General features: G+C 40.0%; 1 protein-coding gene across 17 annotated transcripts in view; it reads right to left on the bottom strand.

The window, feature by feature from the left end:
• Positions 1-10,986, bottom strand: part of SSBP2 (single stranded DNA binding protein 2) — a 292,867-nt gene extending 281,881 nt beyond the window's left edge. For 2 of the 17 annotated variants that reach the window (XM_082458207.1, XM_082458198.1), the window contains exon 1: positions 10,821-10,986. In XM_082458207.1, the coding sequence (XP_082314333.1) occupies positions 10,821-10,882 (62 nt within the window). In that variant the 5' untranslated portion in view covers positions 10,883-10,986. Of the gene's footprint in view, positions 1-3,934; positions 4,024-9,996; positions 10,144-10,820 lie in introns of those variants that run through there. The other 15 variants (XM_082458213.1, XM_082458200.1, XM_082458214.1 and 12 more) reach the window with 13 other exon arrangements.
• Positions 10,987-14,211: the final 3,225 nt, after the last annotated feature.

Here is a 14,211-nt window from a genome sequence, read left to right as displayed (position 1 = left end):
ATACTCTAATCTTTTTGGCCCTGAATCTGTAAAGTCCAACTCACTTACAAAACTGACCAGTACCAATCTGAATTAAAAATGAATTAGTAAGTCATTTCCCAAAATGAACTTCTACCTGAAAACTATTCCTAGTATATACATACACACATGTATATTGTGTAAATGTATATATTTTATGTAAATGTAATGCATTTTATGGTAAAAAAAAAAACCTCACTGAAGTTTTTTTCACTACAATATTTCTAATGAAAGAATAATATCAGTCTCTCAGGTTAATTCAGGGGAAAAAATGCTTATTGAAACACCTTTAATAGCTTCCTAATAATAGCTATAGCTTAAATGCACTGATAAAGTATAATCATAATTTTAATCCAATTATAAATGACAGCGCATCACACTGTAAAAAAATGAAACAAAGGAATTGTTTCTATTTTTTCTAATAGTCAGTACTACAGAAATGACTGTGTAATAGATTCAATATGGTTGTACTATTGCTCCTGGACCACATGGAACTTTCCAGATGCCCTAGTCCAAAAACAAACAAAAAAACCAATAGGCCATATGCTGGTTGGAAGAGAGAAGTAGAATAAACTCATAATTAGAGGAGAGAGTATTTTTTCTACACATTACATATTCTTCTATTTATTTCTGCCGCTAAAATTTACCAAGTAAAGTAATTTATGCAAGATTACTTTGCCTCTAGATACAGAAAGAAGAATGGAGAAACAGCTCCACCTGAAATTATAACCTGAGCTCTTAACTGGCATCTTCCTCTCTGACAAGCATTACATCCAAGTTGCTAAATCTCAGATACCAGCTAAAGAATTTGGAGCTATTTGTGGAACACTTTGGGTAGCTGTAATTCTGCCCACCTTCTTAGCAACTGTAAAATGTTTTCTTTAACCTTTTTCCTTAACCTCTCTCTTCGAGTGCATCCAACCCCAAGTAAAAATGGTGGATATGTGTAAAGAGAACTATCCACGCAGTCCCCTCCCTCTCACCACCCTCACAACTCCCATTATTTTTTTCCCATACGAAGCAATGAAACACAGTGAGGCAAGATGTCTAAAATGGGTAGTGGAGTCAGAAACCTGGGTTTGAATCCCTACTATGCAATTTACTACATGGCCTTGGACAAGGTATATAACCTCACTGAGACTCAGTTTCCCCCCTATGTAAAATGGGGCTTATATCAACTTTATGAAGTTGCTGAAGTGATTAAGCAAGAAAAAAAGCCAGACACAAAAAAGACAAATACTGCATAATTACACTTATACAAAGTATCTAGAACAGTCAAATTCATTGTTACAGAAAATAGAATGGTGGAGGGGCTGGGGGAAAGGGGAAACAGGGAGTTATTATTTAATGGGTACAGTGTTTCAGTTTGGGAAGATGAAAAAGTTCTAGAGAGGGATGGTGGTGATGGTTGCATAACAATGTGAATGTGCTTAATGCCACTGAAATGTACCCCTAAAAATGGTTAAAATGGTAAATTTTATGTTATACATATTTCACCACCATAAAAACAAAAACAAAAAAACCAATGTTCTATCAATAATCCATATCAAAAAACTTTCTCTCCCTTATTGGAGAGAGGCACAAAAGGAAAAAACCACTACCCCAACTCTCCAAATTGAAGCTAATTGGCAAAAGAACAGAGTTCATCAACCAAAATTAGCCTAAATCTTCATTCGAGTATTGACATAAACTTTTAACTGTCTTCTAGTCCATGATTCTCTGTTGCATCAAATCCATACCTAAGCCTTCTTAAAATATGTATGAATCTCTTATTGTAAAAGAGGCAGCTGTAGTATAATGAAAGAAACACTAACCTTGGAACCAAAAAAATCTAAATATGACTAAGCTCTGCCACATATTATCTGTATTACCCTAGTTGGGTAAGTCAATTTCCATGTACAAATCTCTACAGTCAATGGGAATTATCACCTACCTCACAGAATTATCGAGAGATTTAAATAAAGCATATTAAAATACCTTGAAACTCTAAAGTATGATTCCATTTTTATTATTAAATTTGCTGAAACACAAAAAAGATTATTCTATCAAAAATTCATATTAAAAATATACACATATTTCATACTAATACAACTAGGTACTCTCCTGTAGTCCTGAAAGCCACAGACAATACTACTAAATGCCTATATTATAGACAACTCTTCTTTAGGAATTACATATTAATCCTGATACCAAATATTAGAAATATTTGGGGAGAAAATGAGCTAGATATAGTGATATCCTGTTGTGATATATTTATAACAGGTTACATCCTTGATCCATTTATTCCACAAATATCTAATCAGAACTCCAAGCACTGTGCTAAGCAGTGAGACTACACTGGTGAAGACAACCATGGTTCCTCTCGTCAGGGAACTTCCAATCTAACCAGAAGATGAGACATTAAACAAAACATCACACAAATAATCCATAAATTTGTGACAGACGTGAAAAAGGAAAAGTAGAGGTTGCTATGAAGCACAGAGTAAGGGGGTCTAATCCAATCTGGGAAATTTATGAGAAATAATTAGCCAGTTGTACCATCCTTTGTCAACCCAACAGGCTTTAAGTGTTTAAGAAATCTTAGCTATTTCTACCATCAACATTATTATAAAGGCCATATGTTCCACTCTCCTCATTAGGAACAACTATATCCCTAGGGTTTAGAAGACAAGAGATAGGCAACCTTATTATTTAGGAAAACCCAGATAAACTAAACCCACCACCCAATTCCTCAATAAAAACCAAAACCAGGCTCTAGAAAGCACAGCTTCATCCCAATTCTGACTCATATTTTACATATCCTTGAGCAATTATGCTGATGCTGAGAGGTTACCTCAATGGCAGTTTAGACCTGTCTAAAATGCTCTAAACCCCAAATCTTCTCATGACTGATTCTTTCAATATTACTCAGGTTTCTGCTTAAACGTATCCTCCAGGAACCTTTCCCTGACCACCCAATCTAATGTAGCCTCCCAGTCACTCTCTATATTACACCACACTACTTTATTATTTTTTAGCACTTATGACTACCTGAAATTGCCTACTATATTTATTTACTTGTTTATTATTATATGTTTCTCCTTCAAACTTGAAAGCAAGTTCCATAAGGCAGGGACCCACTTTATTCTCTCCATATCCTCAAGATACATCTTCCTTGCCAAAGACCTCCAGTTCTGTTTAGGTAGTCAGGTACAAAGGAGAAATGTTTCCAGCCCACAGGATGACTGATTTTAAGCCAATTATGGTAATCCCATTACCTTTGCCAGTAACTGGTTTAGGAGAGGGAATTTTACAGTTTTCTTCAATAAGGCATAAGAAGATATCTGCTAAGCACCTCCAGAAAAGGTTTTCTCTCTGATTAATGAGACATAAAGGAAAAACCTTGCCCTTTTTCCTGCCTTCATTCTTGGTTGTGTGACGAAGTGATACTGGGAACCTGATGCAGGGATGCTGCATTCATGAGAGGGAAACCATGACGATGGCAGAGAAGCTGATCTCTTGGTGTTCTTGATTCCCTGAATTAACTCTGAAACTACCTCCTTCCAGACATCCTGTTATGTGAGATTTTTAAGCCCTGATCAATTAAGCCATTTTCTATCTCCTGTTTTGATACCTGCCCCCAAAAGCACAATAAACTCTTAAGCCTCTGTTTCTTCTGTAACATTAACAGAAAATAGTACCTACAGTCTAGTGGATTCTTGAGGGGATTAAATGAGACAATGCAAGTAAAGTGCCAAACAGAAACAAAATACTCAAACAACAGTATTTGCCGTTATTGTTACTATTAAACATTAAACTTACTATGACAAAACTCCACAAGCTCTTTATGTAGTATTTAGGATTTTGTTATTTTACAGAAAACATTCATTTTAATCCTGTTTAAATAAAATCATTTTTAATAAAATAATTCATTTACCTCACTTTCTTCCATCAGTAAAGAAGCTTTTGGTTTTTTTCTCAAGTTTTAAGTAGGTAAAAAGAAGAATCAAGGCAAATATCAGATCACTGAAGAAAAATAATCATTAATTTCAGGTGAGACCCTCTTTTTGGCATCAACTCCTTACTTAGACACGGACAGAGCCTCATAAAAATGTTCATCTACTTACCTTCACAAATATTTCATCAGTATTTTAATATAGCTTAGATTATACCAATTAAAAATTTAAAATACTTTAGTAACTAAAACTATATTATACATAGTTATTTTAAAATTCTTTTAAAAAAGAAAGAAAAATGAAGTGTTATACTTCAGTTTCTACAATTTTTTCTGTGCTCAACTACTTGTTTGATATGCCATGAAGCAAAATTAATACAGAAGATCAAAAATAAGAAATTGCGAGGTCATTGGTTCAAGCTCACTCCAGCTGAATTGCGATTTAAAATGTTATGATGGCTCATTACTGTCGGAAAACTGTATGGGCCCTACATGAAATAGAATAATCAAAATTCTTAAAGTGAAATATGAGGGTAGTTTTGTCATTACTAAAGAAGTGACACCAACTAAATTGTCTCTTTTAAAGATGAACAAAGAACAAATATTAAATCCTTCACTGCATTAGAAATGCCCAGGCTCTTATGAGCCCAGATAAATTTCTGGTTCTGTTAATGTTACAAAAACATTATTAGTTCCACTTTTCAAAAATCTTTAACTATCAACCTTCTGTGACAAAAATTACCAGTTACTCATTATGACCAACCATAAATTCGAGCAACTTGTAGGGTTATTAAAAGTTATCTGGAAAAACTCTATTCTTCCCTGGATGGAACATTTTCTGCCTGTTTTTCAACATCTCACACAATGACTAAGATACACAGTTCGGGGAAGAATAGCCTCTACTATTTCTCTAACACTACTGAAAACAAGTAGCATATAAATCTTGGTAGACCATCCTTCAGATCACTCTTTATAGTATACATGGGGTTTTGGTACAGTAATCAAATAACTCTCACAGTGCAAGTCATAAGTCATGTGAAGTCTAGTCGTATACATATGTTAACAAAACCTTACATTAATAGATATTACATATGTAAAATATATATGAAATCTGATAAGCAAAGTTTAAAATCTAAATATAACCACTTATTTTTTTATCCCAAACTCTTTTCAGATTTTAACAAATATATCTTATTCTATTGTTCTAATGCTATTTTAAGGCCCTCCTTTGAGAAACAATGTTATTAATAAAATTAATATTTTAGCATGTTTACAGAGGCTCACATACTACTAAGCAACAGTGTCACTAGTAAAATATTTTATATCATTCCCATACCAATGTCAAAGCAATAATGTACGCACAATAGTAGAGAATATCCCCACATATTCCAAAATAAAATTATAATTATTTTCAATACATATTTTAAATTATACATTCCAAGAAGTAGTTTCATGTCTTTTAAATCCAGTACATTAATCCTCAATCTTATGTCCCAATATTAATGTAACAGTTGTGATCTCTATGGAAGAGAGAACATTCTAAATTCAAAATGTTTTTTTCCCAAATTTTACTTCTAACTCTATAAACTATTGGGGTGAAGTGTTAATAAATGGCAACCTAGGTATTCCAACCCCCACCCACAGGGTATGTTTCAATTTTAAAACAAAATAATTCTATTTTCTAGTAGTAATTGAAGATGTAAGACACATTTACTTCTCTACTGCAAAGCAACTAAAACTTGATGCTTTTTTTTTCATCCTGAATTGGTTTTATATGGCAAACTGGCTCTAAAGTGTGGGAATAAACCTTTCCATTTTTTTTCTTTCATAGCTCTGAATAAATACATTTCAAAAATACATTTCAAAATACACTAATACTATTTCTAAGAGTAATAAACCTGTAGATAAACAATACTAAAATTTAACTCTCAACATCTTACGCTTTTTTTCTTCAGGTTTGTTCCTTCAAACAATCATTTTTTGGATACTTCTAAAATAATGGAAAAGAGATCAATCAAAAGAAAAGCTCCCATAGCTACGATGACATATTAGATACAAGTATTTTGGAGGAAATATCCTGGAGATTGGGAAGGGAAGAGTCAATTTAATATCTTATAGAAAATTTCATGCCCATAAAGATATTCCTTCATTAGTTTTAGAAATCTTGAATTGCATTAACTGCATTAATGCAATCAAGTTTCTGAAGAGATTTGTATTACTTCACTTGTCTTAACTTTATTTCCTTCAGAAAGGAAGGAAGGAAGAAGAAAAGTTTATCATTTTTAGGGGGGAAACTTAATAATAAAATAATAAAAATGCTGGTAGATACTAATCCTTACAAACTCTCTTTTATATGGAGTAGTATTTACTTACTGTTTTTCCTAAATGACCAGAATTTATTTGACTAAATTCTATTTCATGTATAAGCATGACAATCTATATGGAGTAGCATTTAAATGATCTTTAGACTTTAACCACTTAAAAATGAGTATATGTTGTTTTCATAGTTTAAAAACCAAAGTTACTTTTCAGAGCCCCAGGTTAGATGCACAGTTAGATTTCTGTAGTTTCTGACAAGTTTACTTAATATCACTGTTTAGTATGTGTACCTTATGTTCAATGTTGCTTTATAGCAGATTCATCTTTCTGTGCTATTACACAATTTTAAAGATGAAATTAGTTTAAGAAAAAGCAGTATCACAACTCATCTATTTGCAGGTGCGAGTTAATCTTTCTGTGGCAGTGTGGCATACAGAGTAGCTTAAAGTTCAGCAACATTTCATACAGAAATTGTTCACAACTACAATGTCTAATTTCAAAACTTAAGTGATAAAACAAATTTCCGGAAGGAAAAATCTCAAGAAACAAGGCTTCTCCATTATTTTAGGCTTCCAACTTTCCCTCCTGAAGTTTGTCTTCCCCACACCACACACATATCTGTAATCTGTTAAAATGGAGTGTATAAGCATAAGGTGCACCAATGGTTAAAACTGCATATCTGATCAATCTTTACAGTCTGTTATACCTAATTATGTAATGCTGTTCCCTAAATCTGTAGCATTCTACCCTAAATCAAGAAAGCAGTCTGTGATAGTGAAAAAAAATGTATCTTTCATCTTCCACTACAGGTTTTAAGCAGAGATATCTTTGTTAGAAATCCAGCTAGTACTGTATCCCTGGGCAAAGTTACTTAACTAGTCAGAGTTTTCTTATTTCTTTAATGGAGGAAAAAAAAAAAAATCAATACCTTGCAGAATTGTTGGGAGAATTAGAGGAAATATATATAAAGTGCTGAACACAGTGACTGACACATTGAATGACAAATAAATAATGATTACTGTTTTGTTGTTATAGGTTATTTTTGAAATACACCTAGGCTAGAGAATATGGAACTCAAACTTCCAAAGTTCTTATTTTGGAGGTCATTGAAAAACAAATTTCACACTGAAAAAATGACCCTGAGTCTAACATCTTCATTTATTCAACACTATTTGGTGCTTTTGACATTTGAAGACACTATTCTTAATGTCAAGGATACCTCAGAGAAGAAATTAGATGCATTATCCCTTGCCCTCAAGAAACTTACATTTTAGAGGAAGACAGACATTAAACAACCAATTCCACAGTTACTTAATTGCAAGGGATTGCAGTGCAGTGTTACAAAGAAAACCTGCTAAAGGGGTAAATGACCTAACAGGATCAGAATTTAAATTTCTACACAAACATCCTTCCTCCCTCCAAGGGTTTTCAATCACTCTCTCTATAATTAAACCTAATCCAAACTTTTGTATAGACTTGATCTGTCTGGCTTTTAAAACAACAAAATCAGTAATTAACCTGACTTCAGCCAGTTTTATGTTCAGAACTGTATAGTGAAAATATAGAACCTGTGTAAAACCTACAAATTAATTTGAAGTATTCCATATAATGACTTCTTAACAAAAGAGAAAGCAAAGATATAATATAGGTAAGGGTCTGTCTGCTATTTACTATGAACTCATTGGAAAATACATTTCGTGATAGATTATAAAACCAATATTTTTATTTTATGTGCATGCCATTATTTTTAATAATGACTCAGTTTTCAGAATGTTTTTATTAGAGTAAAATAAATATTTACATATTCATTACTAAAAAACATTTCTGTGACTTTTAAGGCCAGTACAATTCTGATTTGCTTACTAACAGAGCGTTTGTCTTCACTCAGGTAACTTTTAAAATCTGCCACCTTAAAAAAAATTTTTTTTTTTTTAATCTGGGGGGCATCCATTTTAAAGACAACTTCAAGATTCCTATCTTCAGAACTTAGTAGGTTGTTTGTTGTAGAATAGTGCCATTAAAGTCCCAAGTACACTTAAAGGGAAAAAATGAGTGATCAGATCAACTCTCCCAGCAAAATGAAACTAAGTCTATTCCACAAAACAGAATCTATCTCAATGTTTGTCTTAGATTCAAGCAACATTCACCTAGAAATTAATGCAACGACAATTAACCCAGAACAGTCATTGTCAATTCTCCAAAAGTGGCCTCTTCACCTATATTTAGTTCATAAGGCAAACCAGTCCAGGATTCCTGCTGCCAATTATAATGAATGGAAGAAATATATTTAAATCAAATAGCACCATCTAGCAGAACCGTCACCACTTTGCCTACAAGAGTAGATGTTACTTGGTGTTCAGTTTGGTAGATTTGACAGCAAAATGGCAATATCACAGAATTAGAGCTAGAAAGGACTACAGACACACCAGGTTCAACTTCCTCATTATTGTATTAGATACTTAAAAAAAATTTTTTACAAAGTTATCAGAATATAGATTAAATTCAGCCATTCCTGGAAATTCAAGTAAAATACAAAATTACTTTAATTCTCAAATTCAACCACTCCCCAAATAAATAAGATTATACCTCAATACACATTTCAATTCCTTCACTCCCAAAAATGTGAAATCCAAATACTCTAAATCCAAAAATCATTAAAACATCTTCCCTAAATGTCTCTATTTTCTCAGATATATTGCAACCAAATAGTAAATGCACACAGATTAGGCTATTTCAAAACTTCAATTCCAGTAACTTGCTGTTTCTTAAGCAAGCTATAATGCTAAGCCTTTTACATACTCCTTGTCACAGCAACAAGATCCTGAATATAATTCAGAAAATACCTCTGGGGGGAGGGGGGGGGGAAAAGTACCTCTCCGTTAATTTTTTTTGTTTTGCCACATCAAGGCCTGCCTCCCCTAAATCCTACAGGAATTATGTGTGTTGCTGCCAACACGAAGATTAGGAAACGTTCCCATCCCTAGGGCACAAGAAACTTTCAGGAGACGACTACTAACTGCCAGCTAGGAGGGAAACTCGGTAGTTTGCACGTTCGGTTTTTATTTACGCAGCTATTTCCGCGCGCAAGGTAACTAAAGCAGCTTTTGAGAGATGCTCTCAGACTTTTTCCCAGTCTGAACCCCTAGGAAAGGCAGAGCGCGTCCAATGACAAGGATACACTTCACCCTCAGAGTGGAGGCGGTTACTGGGAATCACTGTTAGATCTGCTGTACAGAAAAGAGGGGTTCTTCCTCAGTGGTCACAGTCACTATTCGCTCTCATTGTTAGTAACAACCAAATCACAGTTACAAGTACATAAGAATAGCAGCAAACAACCCTGCTTCGCAGCTTGCCGTGACGGTGGCATCCCAGGCCGGGAGGGGCTCTTTTCTCGCCAGCCTCCTCTGCGCTCCCACCGAAGTTAACACCTGTATCTCCCCGCCACCCCGACCAAACAACTAACTCCTCCCCGCATCCACGCTTCTACCCTTCCCGCAAGTCCCCGTTCGGACCACTGCCCCCTCCCCACCGCAGACAGCCCTCCTCGCGCCGGCCGTCGCGGCTCCCACGGCTACCCCTCCGCGCCCCGAGACCCCCGCCCCGCCCGCCGCCCGGGCCGCCGAGGCCCCCAGACGTTTGAGAGGTTGCAAGTCTCCAAAAAAAGTTCTCCAGCCCCGGCCGCCGCGGAGTCGGGTCGCCTGAGAGCGGCAAAAACGCCAGCCTACCCCAGCAGATCCCGCTTCTCGCCAGCACACTTTTCTTCACAGGGAACTCGGTCTTAGACTCCCAAACTTCAGCGGCGCCCCTGGCGCCCCCTGCCCGGGCTCCGCGAGGCGCGCGGGGATGAGAATGCCGCGTCCCTCCGCCGGCCGGAGAAAGCCCCGACGCCCACCCGACCCACGGCCGCACACGCCCTCCGCGCCCCGCGCGCGTCTCCGCGCCCGGCGGGGCCCCGCTCGGCCGCTCCGCGCCCGGCTTCCGCCCGCCGCGCGCCCGGCACCGCCGCCCTCGCCTTGCTCGGCACACCCGGCCCCGAGTCCCGGCACCCGAGCCCCCGCCGCGGCGCCCCTCGCGCTGCCGGCCGCTCGCGCTGCCCTCCCCGCCAAACACCCACATTCCCTCCGCTTGCCCTCCTCCACGCAGCTGCCCTTTCTCCCCCTACCCGCGACCCACGTAGTCTCTCCGCTCCCCGCAGCCCCGGACCCCAGCTCTAAAGTTACTTTGTGAGGAGGTGAACCCGCGGGTTATTTCCCTCAATCACCCAAACAAGTTTCCATCCCCGCCACCAGCACTGCCGCCGCCCCCCGATACACTCGCTCCCTCCCGCCGCCAGACCCCAGGGCCGCCCGCCCCGCGCGAGCCCCTCCTGGGAAACAGCCGCTCCCCGCACCGCATGCCCCACCTCGCGTACCCCTCCCCCTGCCAGCCCACCCCAGGCTCTCCCCGGGCGGAGAGTGTCTGTGTGTCTCCAAGAGAGTGTGCGAGTGCGTGCGTGTGTGTGTGTGCGCGCGTGTGAAGGCGGAGGTGGGTGAGAAGCGGAGACACTTACTTCTCCCGGGCCTGGCTGTCGGACGGGACGGCGCTGCTGTTACTCTTGCCTTTGCCGTACATGCTTGTGCCGAGAGCAGCTCCCACTGTCACGCACCTGTCAACCCATCACAGCCTCCCCGGGAACAGCCCCGTCCCCATGGCGACCCACGCAGCTACCCCCACTATTGGCCGCCCCACGCCAAAGCTCCGCCCCCTTCGCCCAGGCAACGCATGAGACTGACAGGCCTCCCCCCTCCCTCCGGCCTGCCGAAGCGCGCGGCGGCGGCTACAGCCTAAGCGGCAGTCTCCTCCCTCCTTCCCTCCCTCCTGGGTTCCCTCCCTCCTTCCCTCTCAGATCTCCTCCCTCCACCCGCTCTTCTACCCCCCTCCCCCCTCCGAACCCCGGCGCAAGGGGGGAATTAGAAACTGCTCTAGAAGGATTTTAAACAACTGGCTGTTCTCTCCATTGCCGCCCCTCCCCCCGCGCCGCCCGCGCTCGGCTCCTCACTGGAGAGAAGGCGCCGGGAGGAGGGGAAAGTGCGGCCTGGAGTCTCTGGCAGGAGCCGACGGAGCTGGAGCCGTGGCGGCCCCAGACTTCTGGGCGCCCGCCGAGTACACAGGCAGACCTACGGCCCTAGCCGTCCTGGGGTCCCCCCCACCAGCCCCTTTCTCTCGGTCCTCTCCTGCCTGTGACCCCGCGCCGGTACCCAGGATTGATCTCTGCCGCCCTCGGCCCTATTCCCTGTGGTGTCACCCTCCGCCCTGCTCCCAGAGGGCCGGCTGCGGAGGGACACGCGCGCCGTTCCCTCGACCTTCTGGCTCAGCAACCGGGAGGGACTCGCCTTCCCTCCCGCGGAGGGACAGCCTCCGGCACTTGGCGCCGCTGGGATGGCGTCGCCTGGCCCCTGGGGCCGCGCCCTGCAATCTGGGGGAGCATTCTACTAGGGCCTGCCTCCCAAAGATGGCCCGGTGACTTCTGGGGACTCAGTGGCCTCCACCCCGTCCCCCTAAGACCGGAGGCCCGCGGCGCACCACGCACCAGCTTCCCTGCCAGATCTGCTGCAGAAAAGAACTCCAGGTATCCCCACCTGGCCTGCTTTTCCAGCCTTTGTCGTTAATGCCAACTCATCCTGACCTTTGGAGTGGAAAGGGCCATAGAAGGCCTTTAAAGACATCCCTGTCCTTGTCCATCAGCATAGGCCCCAGCTGCCCTCCAAGGTGTGCAAAGATGTGCCACAGCTGAAAGGCTGCCCCAGAGTATTTCTGGATCCAAGCCCCTAATCCCATTTCAGTAAATGCATAAAAGTTTCTAAAACACACACAACCTGGTTCCCAGTTGAATTTCATCTCGTGGAGATCCTTGGATGTAAAATCAGACAAAGTGCAAATAGGGTTAAAAAGAAGAGATGGGCATCAAATAGGGAGTGAGAAGGGAAGAGTGGTGCAAGTGGGGGTCGGTCGGATGGGGGAAAACATCAGGAAAGGATGAAAAGACATGGAACAGCTATGGGAGGGGAGAGGAAAGGAGTCAAATGGAGAAAGGTACCTTTCTATTCTGCACATACAGCTTTAAGCTTTTAGTAGTAGGATCATAAAAATGTATATGGAGAAACGGAAATAGATGGAATGGAAAGAAATGGGCTTGTGTGGGCATTGACAGCAAGTGATAGGAATAAAACAACAGAAGGTAAGGAAAGGCAGTCAGTAAAAAAGAGAGAATCAGAAAAGGTGCTGGCAACCAAACATAAATCAAACACTGGGAAAAATGAAGAGAAAGGACCTGCCATACTGATGTTAAGGAAAATGAAAAAAAATTGGAAAAGGTGAAGTGTAAAAGATAGGTAAGAAGAATAACAGAAACAGGATTAAATGAAGTAGCCATAGAATATGATAACAAAAGATGATGAAAACAAAAGAGGATTGACTGATATAAAAGATATAAGAAAAATAAACATGCTTTTATTAAAAGGACAAAAATTCAGCCAATAGGAGTGAAGATAACATGATAAAAGTCACAGTGGCTTAAATTGATTGATTTTCAATAGAAGTAATTTGCCATTTCTTACTCAAAATTCTCTCTGTTTACAATGACCTGCAATGATTTGGTGATGGGGACATGGCATTCATGGGCTCTGAAGAACTGGAAGGAGTTCTCTTGATGAACCTCTCTTGATGAACTTTTGTTCAAAATGCTCAAATGTTATTAGGCTGCCACTCTTTACAAACTCTACCTTCAAGGTTAGCACTGTGTAATTTGTTGTTCAATTATCTACTTCCATTAGCTTTAACCCAGAAAATTATTAGCATCTCCAGGCTCTATCTCCCATAGAATGTTCTCTGTAAGGTGCTGCTTCGAGAATGCTGTCAAGGAGAGAGCTCTGGCAGCTGCTGCCCACACCTGGAATAAGGTAAGATTTCCATTTAAAACCAAGAGTGGGTTTTATACTATTATCTAAAAACAAATTCGATATTATCTTTGCACTGGTGTTGGGATTCTCTCTGATTCTCAGTCAGGGCACATTAGAATTGCCTTAGGAGAATTTATTTCTTTTTTGTTGGTTTTTGTTTGTTTGTCTCAGACTAAATCAGAAACCTTGGAGATGGACCCAGGCATCTGTACTTTTTATAAGCCCCAAGTGATTCTTATATGTAACCAGGGCTGTTGAGCTCTGCTCTTCAGTATCCATTTAAAGACAGCCAATGGGCACCATCTCTCAGAGCAAGATATTTATGTTGTGGCTATACAAAGCAGATGACCCTCCCCATGTTAGGTATTAAGACATCTTTATAGTGGACTTTACTTTCTACCCAGTGAGCCAACAAATTTGTTAATAAGATGAAAATGTATGTGTTCTTATAGTACAAGACCACAAATAGCCATGGTTTAATTTGCTGTTTCCTGAAGAGAAAGGAAAATGAAGAAAGAAAACAAGAAAGGCTGTTTGCTGTCTACAGCTGTAAGTTATTCGTTTCATTGGTCTTTACCCAGATTTGTTACATGGAAGAGTCTTGAGTAATGGCATATTTTCTGATATTTAAAAAATAAATAAATTATAGATCTGCACAGTGGGGTATGGAATTCAAAACAATTTGGTCTTAGTATCTGGAAATAATAAAATGCCAAAAGGTCTTAGTTCAGAATTTGCCAAGTTAATGTCAGAGTTACCTTTACAAGAATGTTATCATGCAACAAATATACAAAGTGAAAACATGACTTCACGTGGTATTCCTCCACATGGTAACCTTACAGCTTAAGTAATCAAATCAATTATCATTAAAATATCTAAGCAGCTACCTGAACCATCATCTCTGTTTTATTTTTCTCTTAATGTTAACACATGTAAATAAAATGCTTCTTTGCCCTTGTTCAAATTATTTTGAGTATAAAGAGTGTTCTTTGCATCAGCAAC

The sequence above is a fragment of the Balaenoptera physalus genome, assembly GCF_965194825.1.
Source record: "Balaenoptera physalus genome assembly, chromosome: 3".
Taxonomy (NCBI): Eukaryota; Metazoa; Chordata; class Mammalia; order Artiodactyla; family Balaenopteridae; genus Balaenoptera; species Balaenoptera physalus.
The sequence above is the reverse complement of the archived record's forward strand: the minus strand, read 5'-3'. Positions and strand labels throughout refer to the sequence as shown.